Genomic DNA, 16801 nt, shown 5'->3' on the forward strand with positions numbered 1-16801 from the left:
TTTTTTTTTTTTTTTTTTTGGTACTGAGGATTGAACTCAGGATCCTTCGCTTGCAAGGCAGGCATGGTGCCACTGGGCTAAATTCCTGGCCCCCAGCATTAGTTTTTCAACTACTGAAGCTTATAAACCATAGGCCACACATTATTTTGACCTTAGTGGTGACTGTTGTTATGGCAACTTTGTCGTCAGGTAAGTGGCTGTTTCTATAGAGACAAGGCTGCAAGCACTAGGCTCAGAAGCCTTAGCAAAGACTTCAGGGGCTTTGCAGGTAACCCCAAGAAACAAGCCAGTCAGTGGTGGTGGTGGTGGTGGTGGTGGTGGTGGTACTGAAAGCTCATCTAAACTACACATTAGCTGTGCAGGTGGCCTCAGCATACACTGGCTATTCTGGCCTAGCAAGCAAATGCCTTCTGTGCTGGCCTCAGCAAAGTGAATAGGGCATTAGCAGGCTTGGGTGGCTTCAGTGTACAGCAGGCTTCTTCCTGACCTTGAATTATGCCGGCACAGCTTTTCCTAAGCAGGCATGGCTGAGGGAAAGATTAGACTTTAGGGAAAAGAGACTGTCTTCTTTCAAGACTTTCAGACATCAGAAAGTAGGACAAGTATTTGCTGCATATAAGCTGCAAGGCCAGGAGAACTTCCAACAGCACATGCATTACAAAAACCAGTGTTTGTGCTAGATGTGCAAGGTGATGGAAATGGAAATTAAGAGGCTTCTGATAATTCATGGGAGGAAGGGAGGGAAGGAGAGGCCAGGCATATACACTGGCTGACCTAGACTTACTGGTCAAGACCAAGGCACTAAGAGATAAAAGCTATGTTGTGGGGCTGGGCCAGGCAGGTAGGCCAGGCTAAGGGCAGTGGGGGAATGGGCCCCATGCCCTGTAGAAGGCTCACTCTGGGTACTGGCACCTGCCAGGACATGTTCCTCATGAGCCAGCACCACAAAACCACCATGTTCACAGATGCCAAGAAGTCGGACACTGGGTACGAGCTGAAGTGCATCGTTGAGAGAATCCTTAAGTGGTGCCCGAAGAGTAGAGGCTGTCCAAGGATGAGCAGTTTCTGGATGATGGCAAAATGCTGGGCGAGTGTGGCTTTACCAGCCAGATAGCAAGGCCACAGGCCCCAGCCATAGTGGGGCTGGCCTTCTGGGAAGACAACACCTTTGAAACCCTGAACACTGAGCCCTTCTCTAGCCTGCCAGAGCATTCAGACGTGACAAAACCTCAGAACCCTGGAGGCAGTACCAACAAACAAGCTGTGCAGTGAGGGCCCTTGGACCACTCCCAGAGGCCCACAGCCCCAGTAAAAGAGATTTGGCTTTCTGTAAAAAAAAGAAAGAAAGCTGGGGAACATAGGAGGAAACCCTTTTAATGCTTCCCTTCACATGGGACAATATGAATTTCTGAATATCATATTCCTGACTCATGCTGTCAGAATGAAGTGATCTGTCTGATTAATGCGTCTGGAAGACTGAACCTGGACTCACAGGGCAGCCTCTCTCCTGTCCCACTTCCCTTGGGGACACCATTTCTGCTGTCCCTCCCTTTTTCTACGAGGAAGGTCTATCCCAGACTAGTGCTAAAATTCAGAATCCAGAAGCCTACCTGCCTTTAGGTAAAAGCCAATTTCCCTATGTCAACTTTATTAGCAATAAAAGCAACATTTTGATCTCCATCTTCCTTACTCCTTTGTCCTATATCTCTGTTAGTTCAGATATAGGGTACAGAAGAGACTGTTATTTGTTAGCCCCATTACAACACAACATACATCTGAGACTTCTCCTCAGAATTAAGTTCAGCTTCTCCACCAGTCTTACCTTCCTAACTGTACCATTAACAGGATATTAGTAACACACCTTCTTGCTTCACTACATCATTACTCCCAATACACATACTAGTCTGTACCTCACTCTGGTATTTTTATCCTCTTCACACAACATGCTACCTATCTGTGCATATTAAAGGTTCATGTGTTAAAAGCTTGGTTCCCAGAAGGGTGCTATTGAGAGGCAGTGAAATCTCTAAGAGGTGAGTGGTCCTTCAGACACTGGGGGTGTGCCATTGAAGGGGAATATGGATGCAGGTCTTCTCACTCAGGACCCCTTTTATAAATGATCTTGATGATTGAACCCAGGCCTCTGCATATGTTAAACAGGCTCTATCACTAAGTTCCACCCCTACTGCTTTTCCTCATTTTTTTCCCCACTCTGTGGCCAAGAAGTAAGTGGTTCTGTGTCACCACACACTGCAGCTCACCAAAGGCCAGAAACAAAAGGGCCAACCAATCAGACTGAAACCTCTAAATCATAAGCTAGTGCAACTCATTTTAAGTTAATTAACTTAGGAATTTGTTATAATAATGGAAAGTTGGCCAGGCCCTGTCCCTTCACTTTACCAATTCACATTTCTGTCCTAATATCAAGTCAATTTTTATTTCAGAAAATCTTTCCTGATTAACATGATAGTCTGCCTACTTACCATGCCTTATTGATACTTTTTCTGTCCTTTATTTTTTCTCATTTTTTGTTGTTCTACTGGAATTTTCTTAGCAGATTTAACATTTCTTTTCAAAACATCTTGATAAGATGAGGGTGAAGCTCAAAGGCAAAGTGAGGGCCTGGGCTCAATCCCTAGGACTGCCTCCTCCCTCAAAGCCTTTATTTTGGGGAACAAACCTTAGCTATTTATTTATGTAGGTATGTACGTATGTATATATGCATGTACACAGTAATGGCAAACAGACCCGGGGTCTTGTCACTGAGCTACACTCCCAGTTTTCATGATGTTCTGTTTTGAAGCGATGGCTTATAGTTGTGTCTAGGTTCTAAGGCAATCTTACTGTCCTTTTGACAAAATGGAAGAAGTTAGGGAACATACATGTGCACAGTTGATTAGGGGTTCCCTTTGGGAACTGCCAGAGGGCTAAAGGTATCAGTGCTAACAGAACCATAAAAAAGTGAAGGCAAAGCCCATGGAGGTGAAAATTAACTGGAGGGGTGAACAAGTGGTGCCACAGCTGTCATGAGATGGTGGGGACAACACAAGCATTTGATCTCTGCGTCAGCTATCATTTTACCTCAGCGCTGTCACCAGTTTGCCATACATGCAAGTAATGGATAGTTTTGGCCTAGCACACAAGACAGGACTCAATAACTAAATATGAGAAATATCATACAGATTCTGCTAGAAAAGTAGGCACATATATCAAATTTTCCCCCATTAAGTTTATTGGTACATTTAAAGCAAACCATACAATTACATTTATCATTGGGATCTTGTACCTTTACATATGTCTTGTTTCTTGTTTTCATTTATCAATATATATATATTTGGGGGGGGTACCAGGAATCGAACTTGGGTGCTTTCATTTGCAAGGCAGGCGGCAGAACCACTGAGATAAAATCTCTGGCCCTATATCAATATTTTTAAAGTCCTCCAGGATTCAGCCTCATATGCCTACTTTCTTTCTTCAGTCCAGGATTCACCAACAGACCAAAGCTCTTCGGGTCTCCATACTTTTGTTCACGTTATTCCCTCTGCAGGGAATAATATCTTCTATCTTTCTATCTTGCAGTGCCAGAAGACATCTTACTTATCATTCAAGATTCCACTTTGATAATTTCCTGACCCATCTTCAGGCAGAAGTGATGATTCCTTCCTTAGTGCTCCCAGTGGATCTTGCTTGAATTCTATTACAGAATCTGTAGCATTTGTTACATGGGTCTTAAAGAATGTGTTTGTAGTATGGTTTTATTTGCTCACATAGATGTCTCCTATGAGAGTCATTTGTCAATTTCTTGATACTAGACCCTAAATCTTGTTAATCTTTGTAGTCAGTTTATTTAAAACTCTGCACCTAGCATTTAATAGGTAGTCAATAAATTTCTATGTAAGAATAATTGAATTAATTAACTAAAGTGTTTTTAATTTAAAATGCAATATATATATCAATTCAATAAACACCTACTAAGTCCCTATCATATGCTAGATGGTGTGGGGCTAGTGTGTTGTAGTAGAATGAGTTTTTGGCTTTGAAGAAAAATCATTCTTCTTTTGTCAATTATTAGCTGTATAATTTTGAGCAAGTTACTTAACTTTCTGATCCTCAGTATTGTCACTCAAAAGACAGAGCAAGAAGAGGTAGTATAAAGATTAAATGTATGTATAACTTTGCCAAAGTGAGACAGGTCAACAGGCATTAAAAATGAGTTCAGGAGCCAGGCGTGGTGGCACATATCTATAATCCTAGCATTTAGGACGCTGAAGGAGGAGGATCACTGTAAGCTCCAGGCCAGGATGGGCGACACAGTGAATTCAAGACCAGCTTGAATCACATAGTGAGACCCTATCTCAAAAAACAAAACAGAAAAGCAAGCTAAGGGTTGGGAGGGTATAACTCAGTGTAGAACATTCACAGAGCACACAAAAATCTCTTTGTTTAATCCCCAACACTACCACTAAAAAAAGAAAGAAAGAAAAGACAAGACCTAGTTCTGGTGTGCTACTGCACAGTACGATAACTATTAAAAGCCAGACAAAGGGCTTTGAATGTTTTGACGATACAAAAATGGCAAAAGTTTGAGGAGTTAAGATATGTTTACCCTAACTTAACATTACAATGTAATTATAATCAAAGTTAGCAAAATCTAGACCTGAGTATATAGATCCAAAGTAACTATACATACAAGAACTGCTTCTACTTGATGTTGGGTTGAATTTTCATCCTGTATTTTAGTGGGCTCTGTTTAGAACAGATGGGAAACTAGAATGGATCTTACAGCAACAAAATGACAGCAAAACACTCTAGTGAGAAAAGTTAAGGAATCACCAACGTTTATGTATAGAAGACCACCAATTTAACCCAATATCAGTTTAACTAATACATATGATGGGGTAGGCATTTAGCTCAGTGGTGCTGCCACCTTCCTTGAAAGCACAAAGTCCTGAATTCAATCCCTGGTATCAAAACAACACAATCACATGTATCCCATAAATATGCAAAATTGTAATGTTTTTATATACCATCTAAGAAATAAATTTAAATAAAACATTTAGTTTCTTTCCAAGAAGTCTCAAAAGGGTTATAGATTAGTAAAGATGACTGAAAAAAATAGTTGTAAAGGAATGAATAATTACTACAGTAACGGGTACGCTTAAAAATACCTAAAATTCTGCTAAGAGATTCTAGAAAAAGGGACAAAAAGAAGGGCAGAAAAAGGAAGAGTAGGTAGTTACATTCTCCTTCCCTTTACCAAATTCCAAGAGAAAAGCATCAACCAAGGTACAAAACCATGAAAAAGAATTATGTATCTAGGAAACAGATAATGATCTGGTAAGACAGATGAAAGGGCTACGGCGTAGCTCAGTGACACAGCTTTTGTCTACCAGACCCTCTGCTGGACGCCCCCGACCCCTGAATGACAGAAATCCCCTACAAAATAAGTCAGAACTGATGACCAGGCTTAAGTTTTGAAGGGGTTTATAGGCTAGCATCTGCAGCCCCAGGGAGCCACTGGGTCTGTCTAAGCAAAGGAGAGTATGGCTAAATCTCTCAGTTAGAAGGCAAACCTAAGCGTTAACATGCACTGCAGACTGTGGGCAGGGAAGACAAGAGGCAGAGAAGTTGGAAACACATTAACATTCAACTGTGCAATTAACCCTAATAACTAAGTTCTTGCATTACAGACTAAAGCACCAAATTCCAGTATAAATCTCAACACTAATGCTTTTTATTTTTCTTTTTGATAGTGCTGGGCATCAAACCTAGGCCTAGTGAATGCTAGGTAAGTGCTGTATGATTGAGCTACATTTTAAAGGGACCTACCACAGGGATGGAAAGGCTAGTAGATGATCACTCCAAATATCCTTCTGTAAAACTCTAGAGAAGTAACAACATTACAGTGTATTTTCCTTCTTTTTAAGGTGAAGATTCTCCTATTTTACTGTCAATATATGGTGGATATATATTTTTAAAACTTACCTTTGGCAGTATCCTGGGGCAACACAAGCCCAAGACAGTAAGTCTCAGCTACTTTCAGTGCAAAAAACCAAAACCCTGAAAAAGAGAAAAATCACGATGAGCTGCATGCTCAAGGCAAGATGTCTGAGGAAGCAGCAGAGCAGGGAGCCTTATCCAAATCCACATCCTTCCTGTCAGCTACTGTCTCCTGGGCTAGAAGTCCAACCTCTCCAGCTTTTTCATCATACACTGCAGCAGTAACTGAATCTTTCTGAGAGGGTTCTTAGGAAGTTTAAATAAAGTATGTGTAAAACAATGAGTACATGTAGGGCATGTACTCAATAAAAGCCAGAGGTTTTTAAGAATATGGAGTGGCACCGCACCTACCTGGCAAGCAGAAGGTCCTGAGTTTAATCCCTGGTATTTATTTTAAAAAATAGATAAATAAAGTGAACTGGAATACTTTTGAACCTTTTATTAAGTCTTAATTTTTTTTTCTCTTCTTTTTGTAGTACTGGTGATTAAACACAGGGCCTTCACAATGAGCTATATCCCTGGCTTTTTATTTCTTATTTTGAGATAGTAAATTGCCCAGGCTGGGCTTGAACTTGCAATCCTCTTGTCTCAGCCTCTCAGATTACTGAGATTACAGGCATGCAGCACCACACCTAGCTACAAACTTTTATTTCTTATTTACTTTCTTTGTTGAGAAATGCCAGATTGCTTTCAAGCTCTCCATCTGGATGTCTTACAATCATTTCAGACTCAACTGAGGGATTCCTTCCATCTTCACTATCTTCATCAAAGTCTTGGGTTAGAACCTGAGGTTCATTCTGCATCTCACCCACCCCAGACCCCTCACAGGATCCCTTCAGCAAGTCCATCATTTCTGGTTTCAAAATTGTTCTTCCCATCCACCCACAATTCACTTTTCACTGCTGTCTCATTTCCTTTTCATGGAGGTCTCTTAGCTGGTCCATGGTCCTCTCTTACTTCTCTGCTTCCATTCCCAAATAATACCTGGAATAGCCTCTTTAAAAATCAATTCATAGCAAGCTGCTAATAAAGGCAGTGACCATTTTATGATGGACTGTCTCTCTGAAATATATATTCCTACATATGTGAGTACAGATATATGAACATATATCTGAGTAATAAATGGCCATCCCTTCACTGAACAGTGCCGGAAACAAATGCCCGAGGCTCAGTTGCTCAAGGCTGCTCCTGCAGCATGGGTGAAGGTGGTCAAAACAATGGTGACTGATGCAGGAGCTCATCTGTGATAAACTACTCTACTATCTGGAAGTCAGCCCTTCAGTTTCACAATCGACCTGCTGCTTCCTTCCTGGGAGAGCACACTGCATTCATTCCCTGTGGCTACAGACTTCAAGATGTAGCTTTAGGCCCACATTATGTCATAGTGTTTGAGGTGGTACACAGTAAACCCTGAAAGCACTTTCTGACTTATGTCATCACTTCTACTTATTTCATTTAATGCTGTTTGAGTGAATAATCTCAGGTAGAATGGTGCTGGGATGAGAATTAGTATATTGAAATTATTTCCCCACCCCTGTAATACACACACTCTTGTGCCAGCAGTCTTTCTTTCTCAACAGCAAATTTGACCTTTCCTCATGTTGCTATTTAAATTGAGTCAATAACTAACTATCACCTTTAGGGTATAATCCAAGATATCCCAGGCCCATCTTCATTTCCCATTTTATTTATGTGGCTCCTTGCCTACCACACATGTACTAATATCTGCTAAAGCCCTCTGCCAATTCCTTCCATTCCTCTTTTATCTGCCACCGGTATTCTTGCTAGGACTTTTTTCTGTACAGGAGGCTATGTACCCTCCTATTTGAAGTAAACAAAAATTAATCCTGAAATTATCTAGAATATTCAAGTTTCTACAGCACTATTTCTCTTGTAAGGAACAAATAATGGTAAATTCTTTCAAAATATCACCTTGAAATATTAAGAACTACTCTGTAATTCTACTACCTGATCATGTACCTTTGTTATACTAAACTATGAACTACTCCAGTTTTCTCTATTCTCTTGCAAAGCAACCAAACTCATTTTGGGATTCATAACAGGGTTCTGTGTATCCCCAGGCTCTGCTAAAAGGTAAGCAGACTTAAAAGAGTTCTTCCAGGCCCAGCATCATAGTGCATGCCTGTAATTTGGCACTCTGGAAGGCTGAGGCAGGAGCACTGAAAGGTGGACCCAAGCCTTGCCAAACTTAGCAACCCAGAAAGACACTGGCTCAAAATAAAAAATGAAAAAGAACTAGGGATGTAGCTTGGTGTAAGGGCCCTTAAAAAAAGTTCCTCCCCTTGAAAGCCAGGCATGCAATTAAACTTATAGGATATAATTAGAACCAACTCTTTCCTAGGGAATACAACCAGGTGAAATAAATTTGTATTTGACAAACTACATTTATTAAACTTACTACCACCTCTGATACGGCAGGATTTTAATTTTCAGCATGATTTTTCTTATTTATTTAGCACCACCCACTCTTCCTCTCCCCAGGTGTCCTAGAATTCACCACTATCACTAGTTTGGTATGTATATAAATGCTGGCATGCAGACTCTGAGGAATACACTATAAACTTTTAACTGAGTCACAAATACTACTGAAAGCCATTACTGTCTACACTGTTGGCAACTGGCCTAACTTTAAGCAAAATGTCCAGAGAAAGTCCTAAGTGAAGCAACAAACATGAGAGGGTAGCAAATACCAGGGTTGGGAAGGTATTCCTAGAAGGAAACAGAGTGGCAGACAGAAGGGTACTACCCATCCAGTTGGCCCAAGTAGGAAGAAGGTACCTACAAAATTAAGTAGCACAAATCATAACATCAAAAGCCTAAGGAGCACAGATGGAGGCAGATCTGCTATAAACAGATTTTTTTTTTTTTTTTTTTTTTTTTTTTTTTTTTTTTTTAGTACCAGGGATTGAACTTAGGACCTTGCGTTTTTGAGGCATGTGGCAGAACCACTGAGCTAAATCCCCAGCCCCCAGATATGTTTTCTTAGTAAAAGAGATTTACTATCATTCCAAGATCTGGAAATGCTGCCTTTGCAGTTTCAAGCCACACATATTTCAGCTTAACACTGGAAATTCTGTAAAAATGTTCAAGTCTGCTCATTCCTAAAAACACCACCTTTAGTCCTAAAATCTGCTCTAGCTCCCCTCTTCCTTTTTGTAATTATGCCTCTTGAAAAATCAGTTTCTATTTATGGCCTCAATGTCCTTATCAATCATCATAATGGGATTTCTGTCCCTATCAATCACAGTTGTCAAGTACAATGGATAACTATTTAATCATTCCTGCATTATCTTCTACTGACCATTTAAGCATCAGAACCACCTGAAACTCTTGCCGTCTGGAGCTTCTACCTTGACATTAAGGATACTGCAGGTGCAGTCATTGGGCAAAAATCACCTTTAGTTCTTGATCTCTTGGCTGTGCTGGTCCTCCTGTTTCCCTGGGTTTGCAGCCAGTCTCATGGGTAGGGGTTGAGGGGAATGTGTATACTGAAGGGCTGCTGTGGCACTCAGAAAATTGGGGGACAGGTTCTGGTGAGGGAGGTGAATGCAATTCCTAGCTTCAAGGATAGAATGTAGAATGGATCCCCAAAATGACATAATGTTTAGCCTCTTTATCCCACAGGAATGGCCCAATCCATGACTTTTGCTTCCTCTTATAAACATTCATTTCCAGCATTTTTTGCTGGCTAGTTTCTCCCATTGCCTTCTCCACTGGTCCCTTCCTCTGGAGCTCAAACTCCTCTAGCCCTATTACCCAATGCACTTATCTTTTTTCACACATGTAACTACCACCTCTATTTTGATGGCTCCCATTTCTCTCTCGGGCTGACCTTTCTTACAATCTCCAAAATAATCTATATAATTATTATGGCTTTCTCCATCTCACATTGTTAAAAACTCAACACACCTACAACACCAAACAGTCTTATCACCAAAGTGTGTTCAATCTCTCTCAGGAAAGCTGTCATCCCATTCAAATCAGAGTTCCTTTCTCTCATCAAACTCTGTTTTTTTTGGGGGGTACTGGGGATTGAACTCGGGTCCTTGCACTTGCAAGGCAGGCCACCGAACCACTGAGCTAAATCCCCGGCCCTTCTCACCAAACTCTGTTAATTCTAATTTCTAACTATTCTAGTATGTTCTTTCTTACCTATTTCTACTGCCACTGCTGCCCTGGTTCTGGCACAGGTTCTCAGCAGTTTTGTTTTTAGTACTGAGAATTGAACCCAGGAACCCAGGGCCTTTGCACTGAGATATATCTCTGGCCTTTTTTATTTTTTTGAAACAGGGTTTCCCTATGTAGTACAGGCTGGCCTTGAATTCACTATGCAGCCCAGACTGGCCTTGAACTTGTGGCAATCCTCCTGCCTCAGCCTTCCAAGTGCTTAGGTACCTGAGAGATTAGATACTTTTTAAAAAATGCCTGGCATCTGGCCTTTTTTTTATCTTATTTGTTTTTCTTAAAGACATGCCAGGGTTTTTCTGTTGTTGTTTATTTTTATTTATTTATTTTGGTACCAGGGATCGAACTTGGGACCTTGTGTGCTTGCAAGGCAGGCGGTGGAACCACTGAGCTAAAATCTCCAGGCCCACCTGGCCTTTTTAAAAATTCTTCTGGATGAGAATTCTTCTGGATGAGTCTATCTGAATTCCCAACTACAGTTGCTATATATTTCCCTAGGTTTGTGCGTGTACTTGACAGTACAGTTATAAGTTATACAGTTATAAGCTTCCTGAATGCAAGGTCTCAGTCTTATTTATTCTATCACCATTGTCTAATACAATGCTAGCCCAAGGAAATCCAAATAAATTCCTGTGCAACACATATATTTTTAGGGAAAAAAAATAGATACAAGATTCTGAGCCAAATAATCCTTAACCAAACAAGGATTCTGCTAGTCAGTTATGAGCATACCAGAGTACTGTGCTACTTGCACAGAACCCACAGTGAAGCTCTAGGAGAAGCAGTGAAGGAAACTGGGACTGATGGCAGGACTCTGGCATAAAAACGTTACCTTTTTTCTTATACCTTAGAAATCAGGGAAGGTTGCCTAAGGAAAACTCAGTCTGAAGCAGGAATGATGAGAAAAAGAAGCACCCTACCTTGGGCTACTACCCAGTTTGCTCAATTCATTCATGCCCTCCAGCCAAGCCCTAAGACAGTCTTGTCAGTTCTTTATCAAGGGCTAGAGAAAGTCAGACTACCTTCTGAAAACCTAAACATAACTAAATGTGCACTACCAGGAGGGCAGGGGCAGAGATGGAAGGGAATAATAAAGACTGTGGGTGAAGAACAGCAGAGGCAGCTCCTGAAACAGTAGATTCAACTCAACCAACTTTCCTGAATGCTTACTAAGCCCACAGAACCGTGCTGGGAAAATTTTTAGAACAAGGGCTTAAGGCCAGGTTTCACTGCAAGAATTAAATAGATTAGGGTGATAAATATGTTGATAAGCATGCTTATTCCACATTGTATTTATAAATCATAACATAATTTTGTGATGTTAAATATATACAACTATAATCTGTCAGTTTACGATTAAATAAAAATTTTTAAAAGAATTAAACAGATTAATATGTTTAGTTTTATAACCCAATTACTGACAACTAAAGAAAAGCTTTTATTTTGGTTGGTTGGTACCAGGAATTGAACTTGTGCTCAAGAAAAGCTTTTATTCTCCTTCCACACTGTATATTAATTTTATATATTTTTAATTAAATGGCTATTTCTATTTAACGATGTTCATAAATTTTCAAAGTATATTGGTTCTTAAAATAAACTTTTTCTTGGGGGGGTACCAGCTATTGAACTCAGGACCTTGCACTTGCAAGGCAGGCATGGCACCACTAAGCTAAATCCCTGGCCTGATAAACTACTGATTTTGACATTGATATGAAGGATAATAGCATAAATAATCATTAACAATTATTTATGCTGTGACCAATACTACATACTCTGGAAGTCTCAACAAAATTTCACTTAACCTATGATCCTGTCCTTTGGGCCCTTACACCATGGACAAAGGGGAAGAAAACTAAGCACTGGGCTATGTGACACAAAAAGTGACAAAATGCACAGAAAATAGGAGGCCAGACAATCTATGCTGCCATCAGGAGAGAAACAGATTCCAGCTGAAATGAGCAACTCAAAGCACTGGTTCTCAAACTTATTCACTTCAGGATCCCTTCATAGTCATAAATATTATGTAAGGCTCCAAAGTGCTTTTGTTTATGCGGGCTATAATTATCAATTAATATATGTATTAATAATTACCACATTACTAGAACTACAAAACATTTAAAATATTTATTAGTCCATTAAAAACTATCAAAAAACTTACATTTTCAAAATTAAAATTATGCTATTTCAAAGGATTAAAAATGAGAGAAAAGGGCCACTGTTTTACATTTTGACAAGTATCTTTAATGTCTGGCTTAAGAGACGACAGTTGCTTTTGCTTTCAATCTTCTGCAGTATCAGATATCATGTGGCCTCTGGAAAACTTCACTGTGCTCTCAGGAAAGAATGAGTTAAAAGGCATACTGCACACTAGTATTACAATTAGTTAGAACCTTGTAGACCCTTTGAAAGGGATGACAGGAAGGGAGCGATTCTTGGGCCACTCTTTGGAAACCATTCATTTACAAGGTAAAGAAAATGGTCTAAGCAAGCAAGGGCCAGGCAAGGAGCGAGTGTGTGGCTGGAGGCCCTAACTTCCAAGGGTACAAACACTGCTAACAGCTCAACTGCAACAGAGCTAACTCCCCGGTGAATATTAGAGATAGACAAGGCAGGCCAGGGGCAGGAGTGTGGGGCTGCTGCTGGGCAAGGAAGTCTCCCCACACGGAAGCTTCTCTGCCTTCTGGGAGCCTCTACTGCTCAGGGCAACATTCCCTGCAGGCCTCGTCAGGTTTTCCTTTCTGGTGCCTCCTCCATGCCTTGCCCGTGCAGGCTTCAAATGGCTCCCCAGAACTGCCTTGCCAGGGCTTCCCAATGCTGTGTTTACTAACTGTAAAATCTTCTCCCTGCTGTAGTCGTGAAGGCTTCAGACATTTCTTGATCTGGCTGTCTTCAAAAGCAAATTTAACATCAGCCATGTAGCCAGTTTTTTCCTGCCAATGATCATGTGAGTTTGCTATTCTGTCCCTGTGCATCTTGTGTGCTATAAAAACAGTTCCTGGTGCATCATATGTCACGGATCTAGTTGCCATAAACTGAAAACATTTTCTTCATATTTTGTGGCGCAAACTAAAAGCATTCTGGATTCCATTTCCATTTGGTCCATCTCTGGCCAAAAAACTGGTTTGTGTTTATGGATGAAAAGACAAAGGGAGATGGCCATTACCACAGTTAAATTGTTTTATTATCAAAGTCAATGTTTGGTAGCATATATTCTTTCATTTAAAAATTTCCTATGATTAGTGTTCTAAAATTATCTGCAATAAATATAAAGATGGTTAGTTTATGTAGTAAGTTTTTAGCTAACAGTATTTTATACTGGAGAGAAGTATTAAAGATACAGAAGCTTCATTTTGGTCTCTTCAATAAAAAAAAAAGAAAATTGATAGTATATAGCTTTTCAGTCCTTTTTATTTTTTAGAAAATATATTCATTAAAGCCTTCTACCAAGACATTAATAGATTTTGTATGTTTGTGTGTTGGGGATTAAACCCAGGGCCTCGTAAAAGGCAGATCATTTTTAAGTCAAAGTGAAACCAAAACTTTTTAAAAAGAGATTTCTGTTTCTGGAAGGGTAAACTGGGTGATTCAGACCAATCTTCTTGTTGAGGATAGTCAGAAAATCTGGACAAACCATTAAAACAAAACTAGACAAACCATTAAAGCAAAACCAAACAAAAAACCTTGAAAAAGTAGAGGGCCATTAACAAATTAAAAATTGCCATAATAAAAACTAATTCTACATGAACAGCATAAAGCAACACATTATGAAATACTTTTATAGTTGATAGTAGGAAAGGATTTCCTTAAACAGGATACAAAAAGCACCTATTATTAAAACAGACAAGAGCCGGGGATTTAGCTCAGAGGTTTCAGCACCTGCCTCGCAAGCACAAGGACCCGAGTTTTATACGTAGCACCAAAATAAATAAATAAATAAATAAACCCCCAAAAACAAAAAAACAGACATGGGTAGGGTTGCAGATCAGTGGTAGAGCATTTATCTAACATGTCCAAGGATCTGGGGGTTTGGTCCCCAGTGTGCAAGTACACACACACACACACACACACACACCTGAGTAAAAACAATTAAGGATTTTGAATTGTTGTGACTTTGCCTTTGACACCCCAACTGGGAACATCCCAAATACAACAGTCCAATGGTGAGTACCTTGTGGAATATTCACAAAATGAAATACGATACCACACGAAAATGAAATCTCACACATTCAATGACCAGGTACACACGAACATATAGCACATGATTCCATGTGTTCAAAACCAGTCAAACCTAAGATGTTTAGAAGTACATGGGTGATTAAAAAAAAAAAAAAAGAAATCAGAAGAACAATTACCTATAGGTAGAAAGGGAAAGACAAAGATAAAAAAGGTCACTAAGGGGGTGCTAGGTCACCACAATGTACTATTCCCTGACCTTAAGGTAGTTATTTTAAAATAATGTGTTTAATTTTCATTTTTGATTTCACATACTATCATCTATCTACCTACATACATATGTACATTACATATATATGTAATGTGGCCTTGCGCATACTAGGCAGGTGCCTTATCACTGAGCTACACCCTTAGCACTTATGCTTTTTTCTGACTATGTGACATACTTCAGAGTAAAAAAAATAGATTTAAAACAAAACAGCAACAAAATTAATACTGAGGGAAATGGCATCTCTGGTATAACTGTAAACAGATCAACAATCCAAATTTCTTCAATAGAGTGCTAAGCATTTCCTCTAATGTCCAGGCCTTTCTAGTCTCATCCTCTGCCACTCACCGTTTTTTCACAAATATTCTGCCACATCAGTTCCCAACCATGTGCCTCTTTCCCTTTATTCACAATATTTTTCTATCTAGAAAACCCTATAGACATATCAATCATCCTTCTGCCAGAGTAACTGCAAACTGTCATTCAAGACGCAGCCTGAGTGCCACTCTCATGAGACACCTTTTCATGAGTCAGACTGCCTGGTCCAAATTCCAGATCTGCCATTTACTCATTCTGTGACTGTGGTCAAGATAACTTAACTTATTTTGTAACTTTCTATTCCACAAAACAGTGCAGATAAACTATCTGCCTCAAGGGATTGTAGTGAAGATAAAATGGGTAAATATAAGTAAAGTGCTTGAAATGTTTTGGGAACAAGTATTTGATAAGTTAAAGTTATTATTCTCACTATACATTCTGATAACCTCTTTCCTTTTCTCCACCTCTACTCTGTTAGATACCCTTCCTCTGAGCTTCCATGGCCCAATATTATAAACTTTATTTTCTCATATACAGTTTAACATAGTTAATTCTTGAAGATCAGAGACTAAATCTTTCAAATCTCAATTCCAGTGTCTAGCACAGTGCCTGGCTCAATGACTAGTGTGGAATGAATAAGCATGGCCCCAGTTAAGGAAGCCAGACTTAAACTTGAATCTATATCACACATAAAAGTAGTCACTTGGCAATGCCACATCCTGAGCGTGCACTACAAAATGTGAGCTTGATGACATTCCTGCAGCATTTACCTGCGACTATGGTGTGGTCTTTCTCTTGGCACCTGTTGCAAGGCTTTTGTGAGGCTCAAAGAATAATTACTATGAACATTTTTTCAAGGATGAAATTCTATTATCTGAGGGTTTTACTGTCTTATTAAAACCACAGGATTATTGTTGAGTTGAAAGCCTAGAAGTAGCTGTAAGAGGTAATAATGAATTAGTGTAACATAAAACTGCTACTTGATATGGTAAGATTTTCATTTTCTGGTTAAAAATATCTTGTAATGAAAATTTCTAATTTTCACTTTTAGTCATTTCTCATTTGGTTATTAGTGCCGTACATAATGTCAAAAGAAATATCTGTGCATGTGAACGTCCACAGCATTATTCATAATAGCCAAACAGCAGAACTAACCTACATATCCATCAACAATTGATGAATGGACAAACAGAGGTCCACACATCTGGAAGAGAGTTACTCAGCAATAGTAAATGTACCTATGCCACCACTGATACTACAACATGGGTGGCCCCAGTTAAGGAAGCCAGACTTAAACGATTACATACTATATGATTTCATTTACACAGAATGTGCAGAAAAGGCAAATCTACAAAGCCAGAGAGTAAATTAAGTGGTTTCCTGGGGTGGGGAGTGGGAAGAGAGATTGACAGCAAATAGGCAAAGGGAATTTCTTTGGGCTGACGGAAATGTGATAAAACTAAGCTGTGCTGATGACCATACAACTGCGTAAATTTGCTGAAAAAGTATTAATTACACACCTAAAGTGGGTGAATTTTATGGTATGTAAATTATACCTCAATAAAGTTTTTTATTTAAAATGCAAATTTCTAGCATCGTTTTATAGTCAGCTATAAGTCTCGCATCTTTAAAATATCACCCACACATATGGGATCAACTCATATAAGAAGAAAGCATAGGCCGGGTGTGGTGGCACATGCCTGTAATCTCAGCACTCGGGAGACTGAGGCAGGAGGATCGCAGTGAGTTCGAGACCAGCCCGGGCTACATAGTGAGTTCCAGGTCAGTCTCAACTATACAGTGAGACCCTGTCTCAAAAAATAAAAAAAACAAAAC

At 39.6% G+C, this 16801-nt stretch overlaps 2 protein-coding genes across 6 annotated transcripts in view; one reads left to right on the forward strand and one right to left on the reverse strand.

The window, feature by feature from the left end:
* Tnrc6b (trinucleotide repeat containing adaptor 6B) overlaps window positions 1–16801 on the reverse strand; it is a 227315-nt gene that overhangs the window by 159796 nt on the left and 50718 nt on the right. For 4 of the 5 annotated variants that reach the window (XM_010612493.2, XM_010612528.3, XM_010612539.2 and 1 more), the window contains one exon: window positions 5986–6060. The exons of the other annotated variant lie outside the window; for it this stretch is intronic. The gene's annotated coding sequence lies outside the window, so the exon portion shown is untranslated. The remainder of the gene's footprint in view (window positions 1–5985; window positions 6061–16801) is intronic. 5 annotated transcript variants of the gene reach the window in all.
* On the forward strand, window positions 718–1275 carry LOC104854120 (elongin-B-like). The gene is given in 2 exon segments (XM_033766211.1): window positions 718–1022; window positions 1025–1275. Coding segments are annotated over 2 exon segments (453 nt in total). The 5' UTR covers window positions 718–817; the 3' UTR covers window positions 1273–1275.

The sequence above is a fragment of the Fukomys damarensis genome, unplaced genomic scaffold, assembly GCF_012274545.1.
Source record: "Fukomys damarensis isolate Sample0158 unplaced genomic scaffold, DMR_v1.0_HiC HiC_scaffold_19, whole genome shotgun sequence".
Lineage (NCBI taxonomy): Eukaryota > Metazoa > Chordata > Mammalia > Rodentia > Bathyergidae > Fukomys > Fukomys damarensis.